The sequence below is a fragment of the Cynocephalus volans genome, chromosome 14 (assembly GCF_027409185.1).
Source record: "Cynocephalus volans isolate mCynVol1 chromosome 14, mCynVol1.pri, whole genome shotgun sequence".
NCBI lineage: Eukaryota > Metazoa > Chordata > Mammalia > Dermoptera > Cynocephalidae > Cynocephalus > Cynocephalus volans.
Genome location: NC_084473.1, coordinates 88,594,823 through 88,619,566, shown reverse-complemented (window position 1 = coordinate 88,619,566; position 24,744 = coordinate 88,594,823). Strand labels below are relative to the sequence as shown.

Genomic DNA, 24,744 nt, shown 5'->3' with positions numbered 1-24,744 from the left:
GGCCATTTACGCCAGCAGAAGTGCTGGCAGAAAAATGAAACAAAGACTGAAAAAGCAAGAAAGGAGGGTGGACTTTTTGCCTTGATTTTGTGAGTTATTTGTTCCTGAACCCTTAAATAGGGCTGATCTCAGTTCCCACAAGTCTCCCTTCTTTGGCTGAGGACTGCCTCCAGAAAAACCATCCTTTTAATATTCAGATATTCACATATTTAATGTGTCTTAGGCATTGGGGCTGCTATAACAAAATACCTTAGACTGGGTAATTTAAGAACAGAAATTTGTTGCTCACAGTTCTGGAGCTGGAAAATCCAAGACCAACGTGCCACCAGATTAGGGGTCTGGTGTGGGCCTGTTCCTCAGAGATGGCGCCTTCTACGCGTCCTCACGTAGCAGAAGGGCCAAAGAGGCTAACAAGCTCCCTCAGCCTCTTTTAGAAGGGCACTAATCCCATTCATGAGGACGCTGCCCTTCACGACCTAATCACCTCCCAAAGGCCACACCTCCTGATACCAACACCTTGGGGGTTAGGTTTCAACAAGAATTCTGGAAGGACTCATATATTCAGTCCATCCCAGACAGTTTCCCCATTTCTTTGGGGTCCTTAATGATACACGTTTCAGTAAAAAGAAGAAAAAAAGAAAAAGAAAACTAAACTAAACGATACTCGTTTCTGGAAAGTGAAGGAGTCCCAAGTCCTCCGTCCTTCTCCATCACCCTTCACTGAACTCAAAACTGGGGGCAGCGAGAGAAAAACGGAGGCGTGGGACAGCCTATAGAATAGCCGTGCCTAGCATTGCGCCAACAGTTTCTCCTGGCTACCTTGTAAGAAATAAACACGCCAGGAGAGCCTCCTGGAAATCCTCACTGGGCAAATCCACGGCAGGGCCGAGGTTTGCATCTTTTTAACAAATTTCTGGTGGCTTCTGTTGGACAGCCCTAAGCCCGGCTAAGGAGCCCAGCTACCAAAGATGCTAGCGAGAGGGAGATGCTCCCAGTTCCCAGGCAGTGCAGTAGAGCCGGGTGAAGGGCTCGCGAATCGCCAGCGAGCACGTTCTCCCCCATCGCACAAGAGTACAGGTGACCGCGAGCCCCGCTCACGCCCGCGCCCACGCCCGGCGGCCAGGGCGCATGCGCCGCTCGTCCCGGCCCGCCAACCGGCTGCCGGCGCTCGCTTGGAAGGGCCCTGCGTGGCGGCCGCGTCTGCGCAAGCTCAGGACGGGTCCCGGGAGGCGGGGCAGGCGTGGGGGCGTGGCTTCGGTCTTTGTGGGTTCGCCAGCAACCCTCGCGCAAGCATTCGTCGGGCGCCGCGCCCCGGGCCCGCGACGGAGCTGGGAGTGTCCTTCCGTGTGCCCGGCTGCGGGGGACGGCGGCGGCTGGCGCTGCGGGGTGGGGTACAGGAGGAGCGGAGTTGGCAGGGCCGGTCCCTGTCCCTGTGAGGCTCTCACCGGAATCCCTGCTGTCCCCGAGCAGCTGAGGAGTGTTGGACACCCGGGTCGCAGGTGTGGCTGCGGCCGTGTCATCCTGGTGGTGTGAGCCCACTGCGGCTTTAGACTCGCGTGGAAACTGCGTTCCAGGGCTTGGTCCCGAGGGGGACGGGCGGCGGAGCCGAGCCAGGGGGAGGATGCCGGGCTTCTGAGGGGTCTGAGAGTGCGTCCCGGAGCGGGTGAAGAGCACGACTCGGGGCGGCAGCGCTCCGCACCCGGCCACCGTTCCGTTCCGGGTTTGAGAGCCCTGCTCTGGGAACTGAGGGTCTCCTGGGCCTCGCCGCGCCGAGTGGGAATGCCGAGTGCACCCAGGCGGCCCCAGTCTGTTCCCCGCTCCCTGAACCTTCGGGCGGACCGCAGGGCTGCAGCCGAGATAGATTTGGACCTAGTGAAAGGACGCCGCCCCTTAACCCCGGCTATGGACTCCACAACATCAGGTTTGGCTCTTGAGTGTGCAGGGGGCCAAAGCCCTCCTGGGGAGTTAGTACCGGGCCTAGTAGGAGGACGACCCTAGGAAGAGGCCGGGGAATCCCACTGAAAGGGCACAGCCTGCAACCGCCTTCCTTGTGCCGATTCCTAACTTTCCAGACCCGGAAGGCTGAAGTCCCAGCATCCAGAGACCGTGGCGGAAGTGGAGGGAATAGCCACGGAAAACTTGTCCCAAAGGCCAGAGGAGAGACGGGAGAGCTGAACAACACAAGGAGAGCGGGCAGGGCGGGAGAGGATCTGATCCCTTCCTACTGTGGCAGGGAGAGGGCAAACAAACCTGAGAGGGAGTGGCCCTTGGCCAGGTATCTGAGGACCATAGGGCCATTCGGAGCCATTCACCCACTATCTTAATCACTTCATTGATAAAGTTCTTCTAGCTCAGCAGTTTACAAGGTCAGTCGTGTACATGGTGGGCACCTGCTGTGATCCCCTCTGTCCCCAGTAGTGTTGGAGCAGGGCGATCAATCCAGGTGACCCAGGAGGTTTTAAGCCAGCCCCTAAGTTTAGAAAGTCTTATGGTTGACCAAGTGGGCATTTTAATTGGACTGTTCATTCTTCAGCGCACATGCTCACGGTCACAAAACTGGCCAGTGGAAGAACTGGGCCAAATCCCTAGTCTTCCCACCGCCCCCCGCCCCCTTTTTCCTTTATGCTCTTGATACTCAGTGTGGCCCGTGGACCAGCCGCACAAGCATCACCTGGAAGCTCGCCAGAAATGCAGACTCTTAGGCCCTACCCCATGCCCACCAAAACAGAGTCTTAATAAGTCTTGAACCAGAGTTTGACAAGATCCTTAGGGATCCATATGCACACTAATGTTTAAGAAGGGCTGACCTGTACTAAGCTATGCTGCTTGCCTAATTCTATGTTGTTGTTGGCCTTAACTACTTCTCTATAATGATTTGGGTTGGTTTTTTGTTGTTTTAAAAGAGTATGATACAAAGCTCTAATAGAGGGGCTCTCAAAGTGTGCTGCAGGAACCTAACAGTGCTTGGGAAAGCAGCTCAGGAAGAGCTGGCCTCTGAGCTGGGTTCCTGAGGATGAGGGGAGAGATATAACTTCTTCCCCTTAAAGTCTCATGTTCCTTCATGGCCTTGCCTTGGGCTTCACTCTGTAACTGTTAGCCTGCATTATATAGCTGTTAGCCTGTATTATATCCTCAGGCTAGATTAAAATTTCCTTGAAGTTCTTCTCCATGTTTATATTTCCAAAAGGCCTAGTAGAGGACCTGCATATAGTAGGTCCAGTAAATAATGCTCCAATTGAGTGGCCAGACTGGTCACACTTCATCCACCTGCAGTCTGCTGTGGGCCTATGGACAGGGGATGCCTCATGCAGCTGTGGGCAGGGGCACTTCTCTATGATGTGGGCAGGGTAGAGGCTGTCCCTCAGCTCCCCTTGACCCACCTGTGTCCCCAGAACCACGGAGGTGACGCACAGAGCTGTACAGAGATCTCCAGCTTGGGGAGGCTGGGAGCTGTACATGCCGTAAGGGTTAGCCTCCCTTATGGCTCCTTTTACTTTCCTAGCTCCCCCTTCTCAGGATCCTGCTCTTCCTCCAGAGAGATACCCAGGAGAAAAGGGAACAACCAGTTTATTCCCGAAAGCCAGGCCCCAGGTGAGTTGGGGTTTTCTTAATTTTTCCTCAAATGCCTGAACTATGGATAGCTTTCCTCCTTTCTCTAGAGCCTCTTTGTTCACCAAAGGAAACTGACCATAATTCCTGCTCTGCAGGACACTGAGCCCATCAAGGGGGATAATGGCCTCCATGCCCCTTGCCTAGGGACCTCCTCTCTCTGCTCAGTATGCACTCACTCACTCATTTGGGTCCTTTGGGATTGCTCTGGCTTATTTCTGTAAGGAGACTGGTGACTACCAAGTAATGTGGCAGAACCCTGGCCTTGAAGGAATGTCACATCCACAGTGAGGAGAGGACTCTGACACCCAGGATGTAGTGACCAATTACAGTAATGATGTGCATGGTTTGATGGCAATCAGAGTAGCGCAGACAGGCTTTTCCATCGAGGTTTGGGAAAAGGAGAATCAGCTGTGCTGGAGAGGTTGGGGAAGGCTCATAGAGAAGAAGGGACACGAGGGTTTGAGGGTGTGGACAGTTGAGACTTGCTCTCTGTTCACATGTTTTCTTCCTGGATTAATGAGGAGACAGACTTAATTTCACTGTTTACAGGTTGTGTGATTTGCAGGACAAGTGACCTAACCTCTCTATCCATTGGTTTGCCTCCTGTAAAATGAGGATGATAATGTTGATGATGATGAAAATAGTAAGTTATTTTTTACTGACAACTGGATATGTATCAGGAACTATCTCACACAATTTACATATACTAACTCATTTTCATCTTTAAAACATTCTCATAAAATGGTTACATTTTGAAGAATGACAACCAAAACAGAGAGGTAAACTGAGGAAACCATGGAATAGAGAGATAAAGTAACTTGTTCATGATTATCTAGATAGTGAGGAAGTAAGCCCCGTTTCAAATCCAGGCTGTCTGTCTGCAAGATATTAATCACTTAATAATATGAAGGTACTTCAAAAAGTTCGTGGGAAGATAGAATTAAAAGATAATACAAATCTTCCCATGCACTTTTTGAAGACCCCTTGTACAATTACCTCATATGGTTGTTGTTGGAATCTTTTGGAAAATGGTAATTACTTATGCCTTGTCAGCTTTGGGCATAGTGGTGGCTGATGCCAGAGGTGGATTCAGGTTTGGCTGTAGTGAGCTGGGTGTGGAGGGCTGTGAATGTCAGCCCACAGAGTCTTCTTTTTTTTTTTTTTTTTGTCGTTTTCTCGTGACCGGCACTCAGCCAGTGAGTGCACTGGTCATTCCTATATAGGATCCGAACCCGCGGCGGGAGCGTCTCCGCGCTCCCTGCGCAGCACGCTACCGAGTGCGCCACGGGCTCGGCCCAGCCCACAGAGTCTTCTGGCGTCCACCAGGGTACGTTAGTGGGATGCTAGCTTGGTGATAGACATTTACATTTAATATTTTCTACCTAAAGGAGGAAACTCCCACCAATAATGAGTTCTCTCAAGTAGTTAGTATAGTCATAGAGTTTAAACCTCTTTGGCCTTGGTGTATGTCATTCAGAGGTAAATCAGAGCTTAAGCTAGTTACATGTTGTAACAACAGCCCCCCCCCATCTCAGTGGCTCACAGTAACAACAGTGTATTTCTTTCTGCTGCGTTTATTGGTAGTGGACTGACAGGGACTCTGCTCCACACCCTCTTTGCTTTGGGATTTAGGTTGAAGGATCAAGCCTGCTCTGGAATATGCTGTTTTTGTGGCAGAGGGAAAGAGCAATGTCAGAATCAGGGGATGGCTATTCTAGCTTCTGCTCGGAAGTGGCATGTGTCACCTATCCTCACAAGCCATTGGCAGAAGCAGGTCACATGGCCAAGCCTAATGTCAATGGAGTGGGAAAGTATAGGCCTCCTACAGTGAGGGGCTCAGAGGGAGGAGCAGTGATTATTTTGAACAAACCATTTAGTCTATCACTATCTGTTTTCTTACTCAGAGATGTTCACTTCCCTTTCTCCTGTGCACACAATCCCTCCCGAAGAGAGATAACCCCAAAGTCCATCCAATCAGAGTATCATGATCAAAGTTCTGGATGGTGTGATAGTCTCTCCATCAGGTCTGGATGTTTCTCCTCTGAATCTGGAGAACTATGAATTGAAAGGACAAGCCACCCAAACCCATACATCCAACATACAGTGGAACAATGGGGATGGGATGACTACAATAAATACTCCTATTCAGAAACAGGAAGCCTGAGAGGAGACCAGCTATCCCAGGTCCATAAGTTATGAAATGCCACCGGGCAGACACAGTGAGGACCCTTGATCTTGGGAGTGAGAAAGTCTCTGGATTAGGCCCTGGTTCTGCTCCCTGGGCAGAGCTCCACAGCCTGGAGGGCAAGCTGTTGGCTCTGCCCTCAGGAAGTTCCTTCCTTTTGCAGTATCTTCTTTGGTCAAATGTGAAGATGATATTGGAGAATAAGCTCTCCTGGGGGCTAAGCAGCTTTTTCATCCTGCCTGAGCTGAGTAGGCCTGAGGATTATGTAAGTCACGAACATTCAGTGTAGCTCTCAAAAACATAACCAGCTTTTTATGTTTTTGCTTCTGGTCGGCTCCATGTGTCAACAACTTTACCCACAGTTCTTTTTGAAATATACCCCTCTCTTTAGACTTAATCGTGGAGCTTTTTGGATTTCCTTGGTAAAGTCACACTTTTTTGAACTCAGCAATTTGGTCCCACTGAAAGGATTTACTGGGAGACATGTGATATTACTCAGAGGTTTAAACAAAAGGTTTGACAACCACACCCATGATTTGGTTCCTGATATTAAGCTGAGTTTTAATCATCCTTTTGTCATGCAGAAGGCTTATGTGTATTATCTTTGGTCAGCTGGAAGTGAGAATTAGTTAAGTCTCCAATCTTGCAAGTCCTGCCATTTCTGGACACTTCCTATTGCCTTCCATTTTTGTTTTGCAAATCAGCAAACATTTGAGCCCATTTTTTTTTTCTTGTAATACTTTGTCAAACACAGCCGATAACAGGCAACTCACACTACTAATGTTATGTTTCCAGTGCCTTCTCATAACATCACAAGCTCGTGCTTACATTGTTCATCTTTCAAGTTGTTGCGGGCAATAGTTTTACCAAACAGTTCACCACCAAATTACAAGGGTCATCACCTTGCCAATAAGTTTCCTCACTGCCTGGTCTTGAAGCCAATGTTAAGTATTTTAGGCTTTTTGTTGGGGCAGAACCCCACTGTGAGTACCAGCTTTTTAATAAGTCAGTTTATGCTAATTATGCCTTGATAACAACAGCAAACCCTCAGAAACTTACGCCATAAAAAGGTTTATCTTCTGCCCACATTACATGCCAGCTATGGCTTTGTCCCACATTCTTCTCTCGGATCATTTGCCATGCTCGAGGTCGAGGGAAAAGAGCAATTGAAAAACCCCACTGGCTCTGAAAGCCTTTGCTCACATGTAGCTCATGATTATTCCTTCACTTTCCTTTTATGAAAGCAGATTACTTGGTCACTCCTGGGTCAGGGAGGCAGGAAGCTCGATCCTGTTGGGAGGGCCAGTGGATATTTTGGACAAATAATAAAATCTATCCCAAGAGGTTACTATAGTAGTGAGTTTTCCACATTTGATTATTTTGGCTGACTTTTATGTTAATATAAAAGTGTTTCTTTAACTCATTTTTCCATAGAATCATTAGTATCTAGATGGGATTTGATTTTTAAATACTTTGGGGTAAAAGTAGTAGGAATTTATAGTACTCTCACCTATTCTGCTTTTTAGTTCATATTATAAGTCAAATGGGAGGTATTGTAGTTACTGAGATTGAGGGTGACAGGGTAGTTCTGGCTAGACCTGTAGGATGGTAATACTTGTAGTGGTGACCTGGGATCTGGGGTCTCAGGCTCAGCTTTGTAGACTCAGGAACTGAATAAATAATTAGGCTTTGGGGGAAAGGACTCATGCTAACCAAACTCACAAGACTTATTGATTCATTATAAGACCATTTGATTTACATTTGCTGAACTGTGTGCTGGCAGGCAGATAAGGGAATAAATTGTTATAAGCCCCAAATTATTTGATATGGCTTTAGTGAAAATTGTCATTAAAATCATAGGTCACAAGGCTCAAAAATGTTTTATTAGAAGACTATTGATACTCATGCATTTGAGAATACAAAGCATATTAGTCTGTAAATTTTAATTGATTCCAATTAAATAGAACTAAATTGAGAGTAAAACCTCCTGACAAATGAGGAAGCAGGTTGCTTTCATCTCCCCCACCTAAGCAGAATGTCTCTGTAGGCCTGAATCTCCTGAGACCTTGATTAAATTTCTTAGTAGCTTGATATTGGTAGGCATATAAGTGGGCACTGGGTGGGATACCAACTAGTAAGGATGGTACAGTCCTTGAAGTGGCTTAAAATATTTTTGAGATGATAAAACCACCAATTCTCTTGGCATTTGGATAGCTAGGAGTTCTCAGAATCCCTTTTCCAAATCCTGAGGTTCTACTCAGATGCCTGTCCATTCTCATCCCCAGGGTCATGGGTGTGCTCCTTGAGGGTGTAGGTGTGTCTTCTGTGTTTCAGGACTTGATGACATTTGAAGATGTGGCTGTGGAATTCACCCAGTGGGAGTGGGGGCAGCTGAACCTTGCTCAGAAGGACCTGTACAGGGAGGTGATGCTGGAGAACTTTAGGAACCTGGCCTCCTTGGGTGAGTGTGGCTTCGGAGAGGCTATTTTGAATTTCTTGGTGTTTAAAAGCAACAGGTGTCTGGGCTGTCTGGCTGAGTTTTGCCCTGGGGATCTGGAATCAGGTATTTGCGTTCTCTTTGGGGCCCAGAGATATAGTATTTCTACTTCTTGTTCTAGGAAAAGTCCTGCTCCTTACAGAGTTGAAATATGAAGTTTTCTGACTCTGCTCCTGGCAGTTTACAATGCCTGTTCTGTGGAGGCTTTCTACATCTGCAGTATTTCTCCACCTTGAAGATCAAGGGCTAAGGACTTGGCCTCCAGCACACACAACCACGAGCCTTTTCTTTCTCTACCATCAGGGTTTTCAGTGTCCAAACCAAATGTGATCTGCCAGTTGGAGGAAGGGGAAGAGCCCCATGTGTTAGAAAGAGAAATCTCAACAGGAGCCCACTCAGGTGAGTGAGTGCGAGTGTTATGAGCTTTGCACATAACAAGGCCCAGCTGGGGCGGGGGGGAGGCTGCACTGAACTCTTGGTCAGGGTCACTTCTTTGAGAAGGTGAAGCCACTTGGCAGTAGTCCTCAACTCCAGTATTTTGAATTTTGTAATTATTTCTTTTTTTTTTTTTTTTTTTGTCTTTTTCATGACCGGCACTCAGCCAGTGAGTGCACCGGCCATTCCTATATAGGATCCGAACCCGTGGCGGGAGCGTTGCTGCGCTCCCAGCGCTGCACTCTCCTGAGTGCGCCACGGGCTCGGCCCAAATTTTGTAATTATTTCTGGTGTCAGAGAGATGTGCATTTTCTTGTCTAGTGTTTATCCTTCTTTGGTACCCATCTCTGCCCATGCCTTCTGGGTTACCAGTGCCCTGTAGTATCACTGGTTATCTCACAGTGTTACGTGGGTCAATAGTCATACATGGCCAGGCAATCCTACAACAGCAGGATTAAGGGAGTTAGCAAAGGATCAGACAGAATAGTTGAGCAGCCCAGAAATGAAAGGGTTATAGGCAAGGATAGGGAATGTCAGCAGGACAAAGGGGAGGATATTTCAAGCTTGATTAAGCTAAACCTCAACAAAAGTAGTTCCGGGAACAAGGCCTACTCCTTTCCAGCTCTTGGTGGCATCTCTTTGAGATTTTTTATTCCCAGGTGGCTTGAGAGTGCCACACCCTGGGAGCAGAATTCCAGACTTAAAGTTCTTCTGACTGCCGTATGTAGCCCAGTCATACTGGAGGCAGGTGACAATCTGTGCCAGTCAGTGTCAGTCTCTGAGGCAAAATCGTAGCCTCGGGCTAGCGCTAAAGCTCAGGAAAGTGGTGCTCAGATCCTGGGGAGGAGAGGGTGGGCCTTGTCCCAGGAGCCCAGAATATAGGGCAGAGAGGGAGGATGATGATCCCGTCTGCACTGGTGTTTTCTGGATCTTTTTTCCTTTGGAATGAGATCAAGGATCTGACATCTGGATCTAGTCTCGTGTTCAATTTCTGTTTGTTTGTAGTGTTCCATGGCTGTGTTTCAGAATGTCCCAGGGGGCTTGTTAAGCATTTCAGATTCCTGAGAGCCACACAAGACCTACTGACTCAGAATCTCTCTGAGGCCTGGCCTCTGGGACCTGGTTAGGCACAGCTAGTCATAGCCCTCTTCAGAAGTGTCATTATTATTATTATTATTGTATTAGTTTTACATTGTTGCCAAAACAAATGACCACAAACTTAGCTTCAAACAACCCAAACTTCTTATCTCACAGTTTGTAGGTCAGAAGTATGGTATGGGGCTCACATGGTTGCTGCAAAGGTGTCCACAGGGCTGTGTTCCCTTCTGGACTGTCTAGGAGAGAACCTGTTTCCTCTTTATTTGGGTTGTTGGCAGAACCAGTTCCTTGCTGTTGTAAAACTGAGGTTCTTGTTTTCCTGCTGGCTATAAACTGAAGGGTTTTCCCAGCTTCCAGAAACTGCCATGTGCCTTGGCTCATGGTGCCCTTCCTCCACCTTCTAAGCCAGCAGTGTTGTGTGGAGTCCTCCTCACACAGCATCTCTCTGCCCAGCCAGGAAATATTCTTTGACTTTAAGGACTTGTGATTGTAGGGCCCACTTGAATAATCCAGGATAATCTCTCCTTCTCAAGGTCTGTTCCCTTAATCACATCTGCAAAGACCTTTTTGCCATGTGAGGTAACCTCTTCGCAGGTTCTTGGGATTAGGGCCTGGACATCTTTGGGGGACAATTATTCTGCCTACCACAATTATGTACAGTAATATGATATACATTATATGTATATGTTTATAATACATAATAATATATAGTGTGGATTGAAGTGTTGAGGGAAGACTTTGTGGAGGACATGACCTGTCCCTGAAAGATGTTTAAAGGCTTAGAGAAAGAGTGGGGTAAGAGTGGATGTGTATACATGGGAAATAGGCAGGCAGCCAGCTTCTGTGCTAAAGGTACTTGCTGAAGAAGAGGACAGGACCCTGGTTAAGTATTGTAGGGCTGGAGTGAAAGATTCAGGGTTTGTCCTTTAGGAACTGTAGAGCCTTTGGGGATTAAGACCTGGGGAGAAACACAAACAAAGAAAGGGATATTTTAGGAAGAAGAAGTGATGGGGGTTTCAGGAAAGAGACTGGAGGTGGGAGGACTGGATGGAAGTCTGTTACAAATATTCAGGCCTGAAGAGATTGTGAGGATGTCAAGTCTACACCTGGGTGACTTACCAACCCTACACTTTATTTCTTTTTGTCCCTTTTCCTCATACTTGGTCTGTTTTTCATGTCACCCTTATTGCCCACCTCTCATCTTGACAGTCTCTGGAGTTACGTTGGGTACTGGAATCCCAGATTAGGAAAACCCAACCTGAGTTCTCTCAGGATTTCCTAATCTCCAGTCACCTGCTTATCACTTGTTCTTGACATCTTCACAGCCTTCTTCAGACATAAGCAATTCTTGAAAGAATCTATACACCCTTTTTAGATATTATTTTAAAACTTAATTATCTAAATCCATTATAGTAGTTTAACTTCCTCTTGGTGCATAGAACAGGTAATACTAGGATGCCTTTTTTTTTTTCTTCTTCTTTTTTAACAGACTTGGAGAGAAGGCCTAAAGCCAAGGAATCAACGCCAAGTCAGGGAATTTCCAAGAAAGAATTATTCCAGGTAGCATCTGTGGAAAAACACATTCGAGATAAGCTCTGGTTCTCCAAACTGAAAGCAGCCTGTGGTTGTGATGACCAGTTAGAGACACAGCAGATAAAACAGGAGAGACACCTGAAAAAAATAACAGTCACTCACCAATCTACTGTCACCCTTAGGAGAGATCGTGAATGGAATGAACTTGGGAGAAGTTTAGGCTTAACATCGGTCCTTGTTGACCAACACAGTGTTCCCATGGGAGAAGGGTCCTATAAATGGGATACAGAATTCAGACAGACTTTAGAGAGAAATAACTCTCAGAGAAACCACCTGGGGAAGAAATCTTGCAAATGTAATGAGTGTGGGAAGTCCTTCCATTTCCAGTCAGAACTTAGGCGCCATCAGCGATGTCACACTGGAGAAAAGCCATATCAATGCAGTGAATGTGGACGGGCCTTTGGTCATATTTCATCCCTTATTAAACATCAGAGAACTCATACTGGAGAAAAGCCCTACGAATGCAGCGAATGTGGGCGAGCCTTCAGCCAGAGTTCATCTCTTGTGCTACATTACAGATTTCACACTGGAGAGAAACCCTACAAATGTAATGAATGTGGACGGGCCTTTGGTCATACTTCATCCCTTATTAAACATCAGAGAACTCATACTGGAGAAAAGCCCTACAAATGCAGGGAATGTGGGAGAACCTTCAGCCAGAGTTCATCTCTCATCGTACATTATAGATTTCATAGTGGAGAGAAACCCTACAAATGTAATAGATGTGGGAGAGCCTTCAGCCAGAGTTCATCTCTCACTCAACATTATAGATTTCACACTGGAGAGAAACCCTACAAATGTAATGAATGTGGACGGGCCTTTGCTCATACTGCCTCCCTTATAAAGCATCAGAAAAGTCACGCTGGGAAAAAATCCCTATGAATGCAGTGAGTGTAGAAGTATTTTCAGCTGGAGTATGCACAGCACCAAGCCTCAGAGGATTCTTATCAGAGAGAGGTCCTATTAGTGTAATGTATGTGGGGAGACCTCTGGTGGGGGACACATCTTGTTTAACATCAGACAGCGCACACTAAAGAGAAGCCCTGCCAATGTCAAGAGAGGGTGAGCATTCAGTCACACCCCTCTTACCAAACACCGGAGAATTTATACTAGTAGAAACCATGTGAATGTAATGAATGTAGAAAGGCTTTAGTTAGAGGACACATGCTACTTAACATCAGACAGTTTATATGAGGAGAAGTCTTATCAATGCAATGAGTGTGGCACACCCTTCAGTCACATACTGTTCCTTAAACAAAATAAAATAATAACTCATGCTGGAGAGAAAATCTGCAACTGTGGTTAAGTATGGAAAAAGCTTCAGTAATACTTCTTCCCTTGCTAAGCATCAAAAATACACACTAGGGAGTAGCCCTGTGAAAGAAGATGTGGGGTGGCCTTCAGTCAGAGTTCACCCCTTATTAAGCATCAGAAAATTAAAACTTGAGAAAAACCTTAAAAATGTGGTGAATGTGGAGAGCCTTCAGTCAAACCTCATCCTTTTGTAAACCTCAGAGAATTCTCCCTACTAGTTACAAACCCTGGGAACATAAGATATGTGGGAAAGCCTCTGGTGGGTGTTCCAACCTTTCACACATAGAGAATTTGTACTGGAATGACTTCAAATTTGGTCGAACTAGGAAAACCAACTAGTACAGTTCAGGCCTCAGCATAAATTAAGTCTTCACATCAAAGAGAAACTCTGGAAGCTTAATCAATATGAGGAAAGTTCCTTTTAGACTTGAGATTCACAAAATAGAGCTAAAAGGAAGCCAAGAAACCAGCTCATCTGGTGATTCTGTACCCTGTGGGGGCCATTTGCACAGCTGCACTTGTGCTCTGCTCCCACCCTGTACTGATGGGGTGGGCTGGCAGTGAGCAAGTGAGGAGGAGGGAGGCTGAGGAAGATGAAGAGCCAGCAGTGATCCAGCCCAACCGTATTCTAGAACTAGGGAAACATGTTCACAAAGTGCTGTGTCCTGGTCTGCAGGCCTGCCTGGGCTGGGCCTCTTTCCTTTGGTTCACAGCTGTACTTTGGGGATTGGGAGGCTGAAAGCCTTCCCTGCATGGCACACCCATGCGTTTGTTTCTCTGTAACATACATTACCTTTCTCTGTGAGGCAATGGAGTGGTCTATGTTTGAGCAAAAAGCAACTTTCATTACATCTTTATGCTACTGGATTTGGAATTTTTTAAAATAAAATGAAAGCTTTTTTAAACATTAAAATCACTAAAATATGTGTGTTATAAAAAAACTCAAAAATATTAAATGAAAGAAGGCAGATGCCAGAAACCAGTCCAGAAAAGACAAATCTTCAGAGACAGTGTAGATTAATGGTGGCCTGGGAGTCGCACTTGGGAGTGACTGCAAGTGTTATGAGGAATCTTTTTGGGGTGATGGAAATGTATAACTGGATGGTGGTGATGGTCAAACAATTTGGTAAGTTCACTAAAAATCATTGAGTTGTACACTTAAAATGGGTGAATTTGATGGTATGCAAATTATACCTCAATAGAATCATCTTTTTAACCATCAAATATACAGATATAGAAACTATTGCTAAACGAATTTTCCTATCTTGTCTGTTACTTCAAGACATATGTGCATCTTTGGTATTACTTTATTTTCTGTAGTAGTTAGCCCTAAATTTACTGGTTCTCACAAACTTCCCTGGCTCTTCTTTTAAGTTCATACTATGTTGGGTCTATAACTTAGGTGGAGAAACCAAGACCAGGAGCTGGTATAGACCAGAAGAGTCTTAGCTAATAAGGATTAGTTCATACTAGGACAGTCCTTCAAACATTTAAAGTCCAGATGAGGAAGCTGATCTCAGAATGCAGGGAACCAGCTCAAAATTGGTCCATGCAGATAAGCTGGATCCCAACGGGTCAGCCAAGGCAGAGGGGAGCAGGCAGGTGGGATGTGCAGGAGGCATCTTGATCTGGAGGCACCTGGACAGTTGAGATCAGGATGCCAGTCTCAGAGCCTAAAACATGTGCAGGGATTTCTTCCAAGGTTCACAGGAGCACAAATAGCAAATACTGTATATTATTAACAGCTTAGTTTGCTTCATTTCTTCCTTTTTTCCCAGTCCCCTTCTCTGACACCCACCCAAGTCACTTTATGCCTGGATCCCTGCAACAGTTTTATAACTGGTCTTTGCCCCCAAAGACCTTCCTCTTGTGTATCCCTGCTGTTCTCATCAGTTTGAATCCATGGCTCCCCTGTACCCTTGAGAATCCTTTGCACTGCCTACAAGTTAAATCCCCACTCTCAATCTGCCCTACCCTCCTGCTGCTCCTGACAAGAGCTTGTATTACAGACAAACTCGTTCTCTTGCCATACCTCAGACAGGCCTCTGCACTCTCCAGCCTACAGACTTTACCTAAGCTGTTCATCAGCCTGGAATGCCTTCACCTACTTAAAGCGTATACGATCAGTCAGAATATTGTGCAGATGAACCCTCCTTGGGAAGTGTTCTGTTGAACTCTTATGTGAAGTCATATCTTACTCATTTGCGATCATACAAGCATTTGTTTGCATAAGTTTTTCAAAATGGAGGATATCTGGACTTATGATAACTCTTATCACTGTCTTCATCTATTAAATAATTTTTTGTTTATTGTGTCACCAGTTTCTTGTCTCCTGAGCCAGACCATCAGCTGCTTCAGGTCACGTCTCATACTTCCTCTCAGAAATGAGCTCACAGTAGGTGCTCACTAACCATGTGTTAATTTGAAAAATTTATTGCCCAGGTTTTTTCAGTGCTTTCAACTGACTTCATATTTTTGTACTAGATGAAAAGCTTTTCTTCTAGAAAACTATCAACTGAATATTTCCTTAGAAAAATGTAATGTTGCTTCCTATAGTTTCTCAAGTTTAAATATAGATTAGCATTGTTCCGTCTTTTAGGGATGGGTTGCGTGTGTGTGTGTGTGTGTGTGTGTGTGTGTGTGTGTGTGTGTGTACATAGAAATTCAGTGTTACACGTATTATTTTGTGGCTCTATAATGACTTCTGATACCAATTACCCAGAGTTAGGCCAAATATCACAGATTAAGGACACAGCCCAAAGACTGCTCTTACTTCAGACACCAGCCATAAACTTGGGCTGACCAGCTGACTCCAAGTTCAGGGGTTTCCACTTCCCCCCACAAGGTGGATAATTTGCTAGAATGACTCTGAGAACTCATGAAAATGCTATATTTATGATAATAATTTTATTACAGCAAGTGGATATAAATCAGAACCAGCCTAAGGAAAAGACAGAGGGCGAGGTCTGGGAGCATCCCAAAGGCAAAACTTCTGTCATCCCCAGCAACATGTTGCCCTGTCTGCACATCGATGTAGACAATACAGAGTACTGCCAATCAGGGAAGCTCACCTGAGCTTTGGTCTCCAGAGTTTTAATTGGGATTAATTACATAGACATGATTGATTGAATCATTGACCACTCAGATGAACTCACTCACCAGTCCCCCTTCCCTGCTTAGAAGTTGGGCTGATACCACGTGGCTCAAAGCTCCAACCCTCTAATCACACGGTTGGTATTTCTGGCATGGCTAGCTGCCATCCTGTCACCTCATTAGCATAAACAAGTATGGTCCAGGGGTCCCACCATGAATAACAAAGTCACTCTAAGAATTTAGAGGTTATCTCCTAGGAACCAGGGACAAAGGCAGCCAAGTTCTTTATTACACAAGCACATGCTCGCAAATCAATATGAAAATGCTTCTTCAACTATTATTCAAATAAACAAGTCACGAACATTAAAAGTGTACTTTAGACGTTTCTCAACAAACAACTGTTAAACCAAGTGGGTACTCCATTCGGATGGAGCCACCCAAAAGTTTTATGACAGGGAGCTGTGGCCTTCTCTCAAGCTAATAGTTATTTAGCCTCTGGGAACAGGACTCTCCAATTAGGGAGTTAGGATTTACAAGTAACAATTGAAAAAGGGAGTAAAAAGCAGCTGGGAAGAATGGGATGTTACCTAAGCGGTAAAACAGAGTCATAAAACAGTCACTAAATTCCCAGGATAAGAGACACACTACCTTGACACATATCCTTGAGATATCTTTATGGAAACAAAAACCAGAACTTACCCAGCCCTCAGAATGTGCTGATTGGAGGTAAAGTTTCAGAAGAAATAGATTGATAAGAGCCAGATGAGTGAGCAGAAACCAAAAGTTGCTTCTTTGTTTCTGGAGATCCTGCTTCTGTCCTTGGAGACTCAACCTATCAGAACCATCTGCCGGCTACCGGAGAAGCCCCTTTCAACCCCTAACACTTTCCTTTAATCCCTCCCTGTAAACTTTCTGAAAGATCAGGATTTTTATGAGCTTTAGCCACCTGATCTCCATTACTTGGCCTTGTAATTAAAGCTTAATTTCCCTTTCCGCAACTTGGTGTGTTTTGGCTTTAGCTGCACATCTGGTGGCTGGATCCAAGATTGGTTCATTTACAATTGGAATACATCACTTCTGCTTATACAGATAGGCAAGGACTTAGTCACAGGGCTACGGCTAATGGCAAGAGAGGCTGGAAATTGCAGTCTTTGTCCTGGGCAGCAAGGGGCTCAGCTAAAATTTGGAGATTCTATTACAAAGGAAGAAGTGGAGGATGGATATTGGTGGATGACCAGGAATCTGTGCCACAAGACCCAAATACTCCAAAGCCATTTGGGAGCAAAGTCATATCCATGACCCTCTCTAGATCTCATTTTTCTCCTCTATAAGATGAAAGGCTTTGCATTTGTGGAAATAAATGAAGATCACCCAAATAGGAATAATCAGAGGCTATTTATTCAGAGATTTCTATAACAAAGTTGTCAGCCACCATAACCTGCATTTAGTAGAGACCCAAATGCATGAAGGGAATGATAAAGCTTTATAATGGGGGGGAAAAAAAAAGGAAGCTTCAAATATGCCATGATTTGAAGTTACTGACATGGGAAAGCTGGAGTTGGGTTAACTAGAAGCAGAACATCTTATGGGACTGGCTTGGGAAGCATATTTGGCCTTCTGTGATTGGTCCTGGGTTAGAAGTGGGGGCAAAAGATAGGAGAACTAGCCATCATTGACAAAGTTCAGGCTGTTCTGAACTGGCTACTGCAGAGGTTGTGGTTTGGCTCCCAATGGTTGCTGTAGAGTCAGAGTTCTATTGTCATATACAGTGCATCCATTGTCCATTTGTATATTTAATCCCTAAGGTCCCTCTTTTGGTCATTCTCTTGCTAGAGAGAGATTAACCAGTTCAGGGAAGGCTAGAGATCCAGATATTCCCCACTTGGGAATTGTTCAGTTGTCCCCAGAGTAAACTGTATCACAAGATCTTGATGTTTTTGTTATTGTATCATCATGGCAATCATCACTTAAGAGATCAAGTGACCAGAAGCATTGAGCAAAGAAGCACTTTTCTTAAGGTGATGTGTAGCCTGTTCTACCATGCCTGTTTTATTGATCCAAGTACAGAAAGAAATAATAGCAATGGCACAGGTGCCACCATGATTAGCCAACAAGAAATTTAGAACAATGCAATTGCCCAAAACTGCTTGTGCAAGTGAGTTGACACAGATCTTTATTCCATCTAGGGAAGAAGTGGTGTCATTAGCATCTTTTGCCAGAATTAGTGATAGGTCTTTATTAGTGATAGCTCTTTATTTCCCATCATTGGAATATCACTCTGATTGCTCACGTAAACAATGAAAGCACAAACAATAACAAGAAGATAGAAATTTAGCAACTCCCCAAAATAGAGTGCCTGAATAATCAAGGGTGACCTAATTTTGTAGCTCATGCCTGAGATGGAATTTCCAGCATTGGTGACTTGCAGAGTTAGGATTACTGTATACAGGCAAGTCTTGGAATACTATTCCTAAATTGCATGAGGTTTTAGTCTGAGGAAAACAAGACCAGGTGTTCTGGCCACAAAGGAAGTGAACCCAGTAGGGGCACACAGAGATTCAGGAAAAAAGGAGTTGTTCATAACTGAAGATTGGAACCAAAGGCTTACAATAGCTGTGTTACATATTTGGATCCCTATTAGTCTCTTCCAGGTGACAATTATCTAACCTTCACCCCATGAAGGCTGTTGAATTAAAATTTAGAATTACCTGGAGTCTGATCAACAGATTATAATAATTTTTTTTTCTGTGAGAGAGCTCTACTAGTAAAGTCACAGGTTGATTTAAGGTTATTTGTCTCTGTAGTTTCAAGTGGAAAAGCTATTGGCTATTATTATCTATAATCTCATATGATGAGACCAGAATTACTCAGATGCATTCATCATGATGGTCTGGTGATATCCAACAGTTGGTAAGATTGAGGGTTGTGGCTACTGCTTGGGAAAATCTAAGAATAGCATTAGAATGAGTATGTTCTGACATACTGTTTTGCCGAAAGTTTTTACTTTCATTTAGGTTCAAAAGCAGCCACTTGTCACACTAATAAGCTAGTTTATGATATTTATTAAGATACAGCAATAGGTGAGTAAGCAAAAAAGCAAGATTATGCAGGCATATTTTTAAAAGGAGGAAAAGAATTAGATACTGTTTACATCACCAAATTGGGGAGACACCTACATCCAGATCCAAACAGTGCTGGGAAGTCTTGTGAACAGTGACCTGGAGTCCCAGTTGGGATTGTCCCAGGCAGTGCATCCACTCCATGGGTCAGACTTCAGAGAGTGGTTTTGGGAAATCCTGCTTATATTACCCAGCCTCAGACTGATAACATTAATCTGTGTGCAAACATGCAGCTGTGATTATTTCATTAATGCTTGGATCTTTTCTTACAAATCTTTGGGATGTTCTTCAGCCCAGGGAACTGGCCAGGTTCCCAAGGTCTAAGGAGATCCAGGACTTAATTTCCTTCTCATCTAATGGTTACTAGGCACCCATCCTGTAGGCTTGCATTCAGTTTCTGAGAGTCTGGCAAATAGCCCATGTAAGGTCATTCTTTGGTCAGAGGCCTAGCAATGCCTCTGAAGCCTGAACAAGACCAACACATACGTAAGAATTATAATAAAGATGAAAGAAAAGAGAGAAAGGGACATTGTGGGTGGAAGACAACCAAGGGTCTATAGAAATGAGAAAATGGGAAGAAGAATGATTAGAAGCAAGCAGAGGAAAAACAAAACAAGACTTTGACAGAGGTCTTGGTCTGACATCTTGGGCAGAGGCTATTCACTATTCAGTCATTTGTTACGAGTCTTGGGTCAACTGTATACTTCTGAAGATCAGTTGTGCATAGGATGTCCTGGAGAATCCCCAGTTTGAGGTCCTCCATTGCAGTAACCTTCCAGTTATGTCAATTGTAAATACTGCTTTAGTTATGAAACATGAACCCAAGGATCAACTCCCCACAGTTTCACTGCTGCATTTGTTGTTGATGGTACTTGATAAGGTCCCTTACAATGAGGATCAAGACCACTTTTTCTCTGATGTCTCTTCCAATAGACAAAATTTCATGGTTTAACATAAAGAGGCTGTTTAGGAAGATGGTGTGGGAAGGTGGCTTTGACCTATTAATGATAAGACTGGGTATGAGCCCTTTACAATATTTTGCCATGCCTTCATACAGCAGAATAGAGCCTAGTATTGGAGGTAAAATTACTAAATAAGTGGGCCTTTTAGTTACCAGTAGCTACCAGTGTTTAGGGGAGGAAACTGACATGTCCCCAAGGGAGTGAATCATATGGCCATGAGATTCTGGGAGTACCTTTGGCTAGGAAACTCAAGGGTTTCTGGAAGTTTTACTAATTTAAATTTAAGGATGCCATTGGTTCTTTCCAGAACCAAACTTTCCAGGTGATTGTGGATGGTAAGTGTAGTGTATTTTTTGAGTAAGGGATAATGCCTAATGGAGTTCTGTTATAATGATTCCTATAAACTTTGTGCCTTGACATAAAAATTGGGATATCTCAGGTTGGAAATACAAAGTCAAGCAGCTCTTAGTGACTGTGAAGACTAAATTTTCAGCACTGTAGTGCTTCAACACATCTTGAAAAAAGACATACACTAACTAAAACATATTCAAATCTCATAAAGGGTATATACTGGATAAAATCCATCTGAGGTTGTCCAAAGTGCCCATGAGGCCTTAGTTCCTGGCTCTTTCCTACTTTTACAGTGTTTTAGGATTATGTGGACAGGTGACACATAACCTGAAAAAAAACTGTTAAAAAGCTATCTTTTAAAAGTTTCTTTACTGATGTTAATTTAAGACAGTAATCAATTTGTACCATAGTGGGTCATTTCATAGAGAAATTGAGCTAATATCCATTTGAAATAATCTGACTCAACCAAGTGGCCATTTTGGAAGCACTAGAGATTATCTGAGTGAAGGTTCCAATTTTCAACATTTTTCTTTTTCAGAATTAAGGGCTTAACATTGATATTTTGTAATGGTCTTTTTGAATTCCTCCAGAGATGTATCCTTTGAGGGTTCATTTAGGAACATAGCTTTGGTTAAGGCTGCTTATTTGGTATAATGATTTTCTAGAGCATTTTCCTTCACTTCCATATTATCTCTTCCATATTATCACTTCTCACACTATCTTTGCATGGTCCTCAGTCCATAGGCACATCTCTAAGAAGTAGTAGTGCATCTATAAGTTCCTTAACTTGTCCATTCTGATGAGGGTTAAGTTAGGAAATCTTCTTTTTTTCAAAGCATCTTAAAGTTATGTACTGCCCCGAGCATATCTGCTATCTGTGTATGTTTACTGTGGTGTTTGACAAGCTCTATATAGTAAATGCAATGAGTTCTGCCATCTGGGATAATTTTACCTCAGGAAGAGGACTAAATTAGTGACAGCTTATTCTGCTAGATAAACTCCAGTTTCAGTTTTGAGGTATGATCCATCAACAAAAGATATTAGTTCAGAGTTCTCAATTGGAATATCCAATAAATCTGAGTGAGGTACAGAAAGTTCCTTAACTGAGGTAAGACAATTGTGAGGTTCCATTTCTTCTGTTAGGACGAGGAGAGTGGCAGGATTCTAAGTGCTGGAGTGGTGAACAGAAATATGAGAGGGAGAGAGTAACAATATCATACTAGGTTAATTAGCTGGCTGAAAGTGTAAAACCTATCTCTATTCACAGGTGACATGATCTTGTATATAGAAAATCTTAAGGAAGCCACTAAAAGTCTATTTATAACAAATGAGCTTAGCAATGTTGCTGGGTACAAGATTAATATAAAAAATAAGTACTATTTCTATATATGTGCAATGAACAATCCAAAATGAAATTTTAAAAAAATCTATGAACAATGGCATCAGAAAGAATAAAATACTTAGGAATACATTTAACAAAAGTACTGCAAAACTTATACTCTGAAGTTTACAAACACTGTTGAAAGAAATTAAGGAAGATATAAATACAGGGGAAAACATCCCATGTTCATGAATTGGAAGACTTACTATTGTTAAGATAACAATACTACCCAAATTGGTCTACAGATTCAAGGCAATCCCTATCAGAATCCCAGTTGTACTCTTTATAGAAATTGAAAAGTTGATTCCAATATTTATATGGAATTGCAATCGATCTAGAATAGCCAAACCAATTTCAAAAAAGAAGAATAAACTAGAAGGACTCACACTTCCCACCTTCAAAACTTACTACAAAGCAACATAGTTAAGATAGTGCGGTACTGGCAAAAGTATAGACATGTAGATCTATGTACTAGAATTGTGAGCTCAGAAATAAACATGTGGTCAACTAATTCTCAACAAGGGTGCTAAGACCATTCAATGTAGAAAGAATAGTCCTTTCAAAAAATGGCCTGGGACACTCTGATAGCCCTGTGTAAAAGGATGAAGTTGGACTTACTATACAAAATAAAAAATGAACAGAAAGTGGATCAAAGACCCAAATGTTAGAGCTAAAATGATAAAACCCTCAGAAGAAAACACAAGGATATATCTTCATTACCTCAGATTTGGCAATGGATTCTCAGATATGACAACACAAGCATGAGCAACAGCAACTACAAAATAAATAATTAAACATCAATAAATCTTTTGTGCTTCAAAGAACACTATTAAGGAAGTGAATCAGCAACACATAGAATGGAAGAAAATAATTGCAAATCATATATCTGATAAGAGATCTGTATCTAGAATATTCTTTTTTTGGTGGCTGGCTGGTATGGGGAATCAAATCCTTGACCTTGGTGTTATAACATCTCACTTTAAGAAACTGAGCTTATTGGCCAGCCCACATATCTAGAATATTCAAAGAATACATAAAACCAGATCATAAATGACAAATAACCAAATTTATCAATAGAAGCACATGAAAAGATGCTCAGTAGGCTTAGCTATCAGGAACATGCAAATCAAACACGTAGGTAACCAATTCAAACCTGCTAGGATGGCTAGAACTAAAAAGTCATAAAATAACAAGTGTTGTTAAGAACTCAGAACCCTTATATGCCTGATGGAATTGTAAAATTTCACAGCAACTTTGGAAAACAGTTCCTGTGAGGAAAATAGAGTAGTTTAGTCAGGCCCCCTTGCCACAGGTCTGGTTGGGGGTCGTGCAGCACATTCTTTGTAAACAAGTTGTGTGGGGGTGGAGTTAGTGCACATGCATGCCTGTGTATTTTTAGCTTGTTGCTATTCTTGTGTTCTTCAGTGTGTCAAGCAGAGGCTCTGAACGGCTGGTCAGCAGAGCTCATGTCTAGAAATAAAGACTATTCTTTCTTCAACCATGGCTCCAAGGACCGTTTTCCTGTTACATAGCTTGTGGACCTACGTGTGAAGGGTTTGTGAACAGGCTTGAGGGGTCTGTGAGTCCTAGGCCTAGCTCTACAATTGGTGTGGTCTGCAGGATTCTGAGCAGGTATGGGAGCCAAAAGCCCTTGGGAGGAGGAAATGTGGCTGCTTTTGAATGTGTTTGTGCCCTGTGGCCACTTTCCTGTTGACTGGGGTCTGGTTGCTGCTCACTGTACTGCAAGGCAGCATAGACCAGGCACTACAGTGGAAAACCCCTTGGGAGGGGGAGGAAATGTGGCTGTCCTTGAGCATGTGGTGACTGGTGGCACTTTTTTGCTCACTGGAGCCTGGCTGCTGCTCACTATGCTGCAAACTGATTGAGATTTGAAGAAGAAAGCAGAGTTGTTGGAAGCACAGATAACTCCTAGAGGATGACATGCAGTGACTGGCCACTCCTGCCTCTCACACCAGGGAAACCGGTGGTGAGTTGGGGGAGACTGTGCATCTCCAGGCACAAACGATTGTGCATCAGAAAGTGAAATGTGAGCAGCCTATGGGACCGGGCAGACAACTGGTGGGCAATCCACAGGTGACCCAATTCACTACCTATGTCCTGTATATCCAGGTTGAATCGGTTGACTTGGGGAGACAGTTTTGGCAGAAACAGAGGGAGCCCCTGGCTGCTTGGCTGTTGTGGTTATGGGACCTAGGGGTGGATAGTGTCATATGTTCTGATGAGGAGCTGGAAAAATTAGCCTCCATTACCACGCACCCATCCCTGAGGCGGCAGCTACAGAATAGCCATAGATATACAGAAGGACCAGGTAATAACTCCTTAGTGGAATGTGTGAGTGCAGCTGCCTGAACCATGTGGGCAAATGCTGGAGAACTGCCCAAGATTGTGAGTGAATGGCAAACATATCATGAGTTAGTATGGATAATTTGGGAGCTGGGGATGTGGCAGTCCATGTTTAATGTGAACACTCGTGGCCTGGATGATGAAAATTTTACAGGCAGCATGAGAGACATAGTGCTGCAAAATGCCCCATCAATGTCTTTGGGTCACTGATGGCCATACTGGCCCCATATGTTGGTCATCCTATACATGAAGTAATGACCATGATATCCAGCTTGGGTGAAGTAGAGGAAAAGAGAGAAGCAAAAGGGGTCTGAAAGGTGGCTAAAATCAAACCCCTAAGAAATGCTCAGGATTTTATCCTGAGGAAACTGAGCAAGACTTGCCATAAGCAGATGTGGCTTGACTTGCTTGCAGCAGTGGCTTGACTTGCTTGTAGCAAGAAAATTGGTCAGCAGCCAAATGCAGTCCTGTTTGCCTTGTGGCAGCAATTGCATGCTGAACAGCATTTCACTGAATGTCCAGAAACAAGTAGCAAGGTATGCTCAGTGGATTTAAAGGAATTTTTTGGTTGCTCCCAAGGAGGCAGATGAGATGTTCCATTTTGATAAGGGAGCAGGCCAAGGTACTCATCTTTTGGGGGTAGGTGAGAACCGGAGGCCTCATGTTAAATTGGCAATACATTGGTCGAGGACAAATATGCAGTGTGTTTTGGCGTTGGTGGATACAGGTGCAGAATGTAG

The 24,744-nt window shown here is 43.9% G+C and overlaps 1 protein-coding gene across 2 annotated transcripts; it reads left to right on the top strand.

Annotated features, from left to right (window-relative positions):
• The first annotated feature begins 1,350 nt into the window (after positions 1-1,350).
• Positions 1,351-13,593, top strand: ZNF514 (zinc finger protein 514). Of its 2 annotated transcripts, XM_063078520.1 has the most exons (5): positions 1,351-1,921; positions 3,503-3,591; positions 8,132-8,258; positions 8,598-8,693; positions 11,317-13,593. In XM_063078520.1, exons 1-5 carry the CDS (start codon positions 1,780-1,782, stop codon positions 12,300-12,302), a joined length of 1,440 nt encoding a protein of 479 aa, XP_062934590.1. In that variant the 5' UTR covers positions 1,351-1,779; the 3' UTR covers positions 12,303-13,593. The 2 variants fall into 2 exon arrangements, with proteins under 2 accessions (XP_062934590.1, XP_062934591.1); XM_063078521.1 differs by lacking the exon at positions 11,317-13,593 and having other exon boundaries at positions 8,416-8,664.
• The last annotated feature ends 11,151 nt before the right edge of the window (positions 13,594-24,744 follow it).

What these genes read in the sequence shown, in the direction of transcription:
- ZNF514 (XM_063078520.1), top strand. Translation starts at nt 1,780, where the DNA reads ATGCCGAGTGCACCCAGGCGGCCCCAGTCTGTTCCCCGCTCCCTGAAC. An exon ending in TCCCGAAAGCCAGGCCCCAG is followed by an intron (nt 3,592 to 8,131) that starts GTGAGTTGGGGT and finishes TCTGTGTTTCAG; the next exon opens with GACTTGATGACATTTGAAGA. An exon ending in CTCAACAGGAGCCCACTCAG is followed by an intron (nt 8,694 to 11,316) that starts GTGAGTGAGTGC and finishes CTTTTTTAACAG; the next exon opens with ACTTGGAGAGAAGGCCTAAA.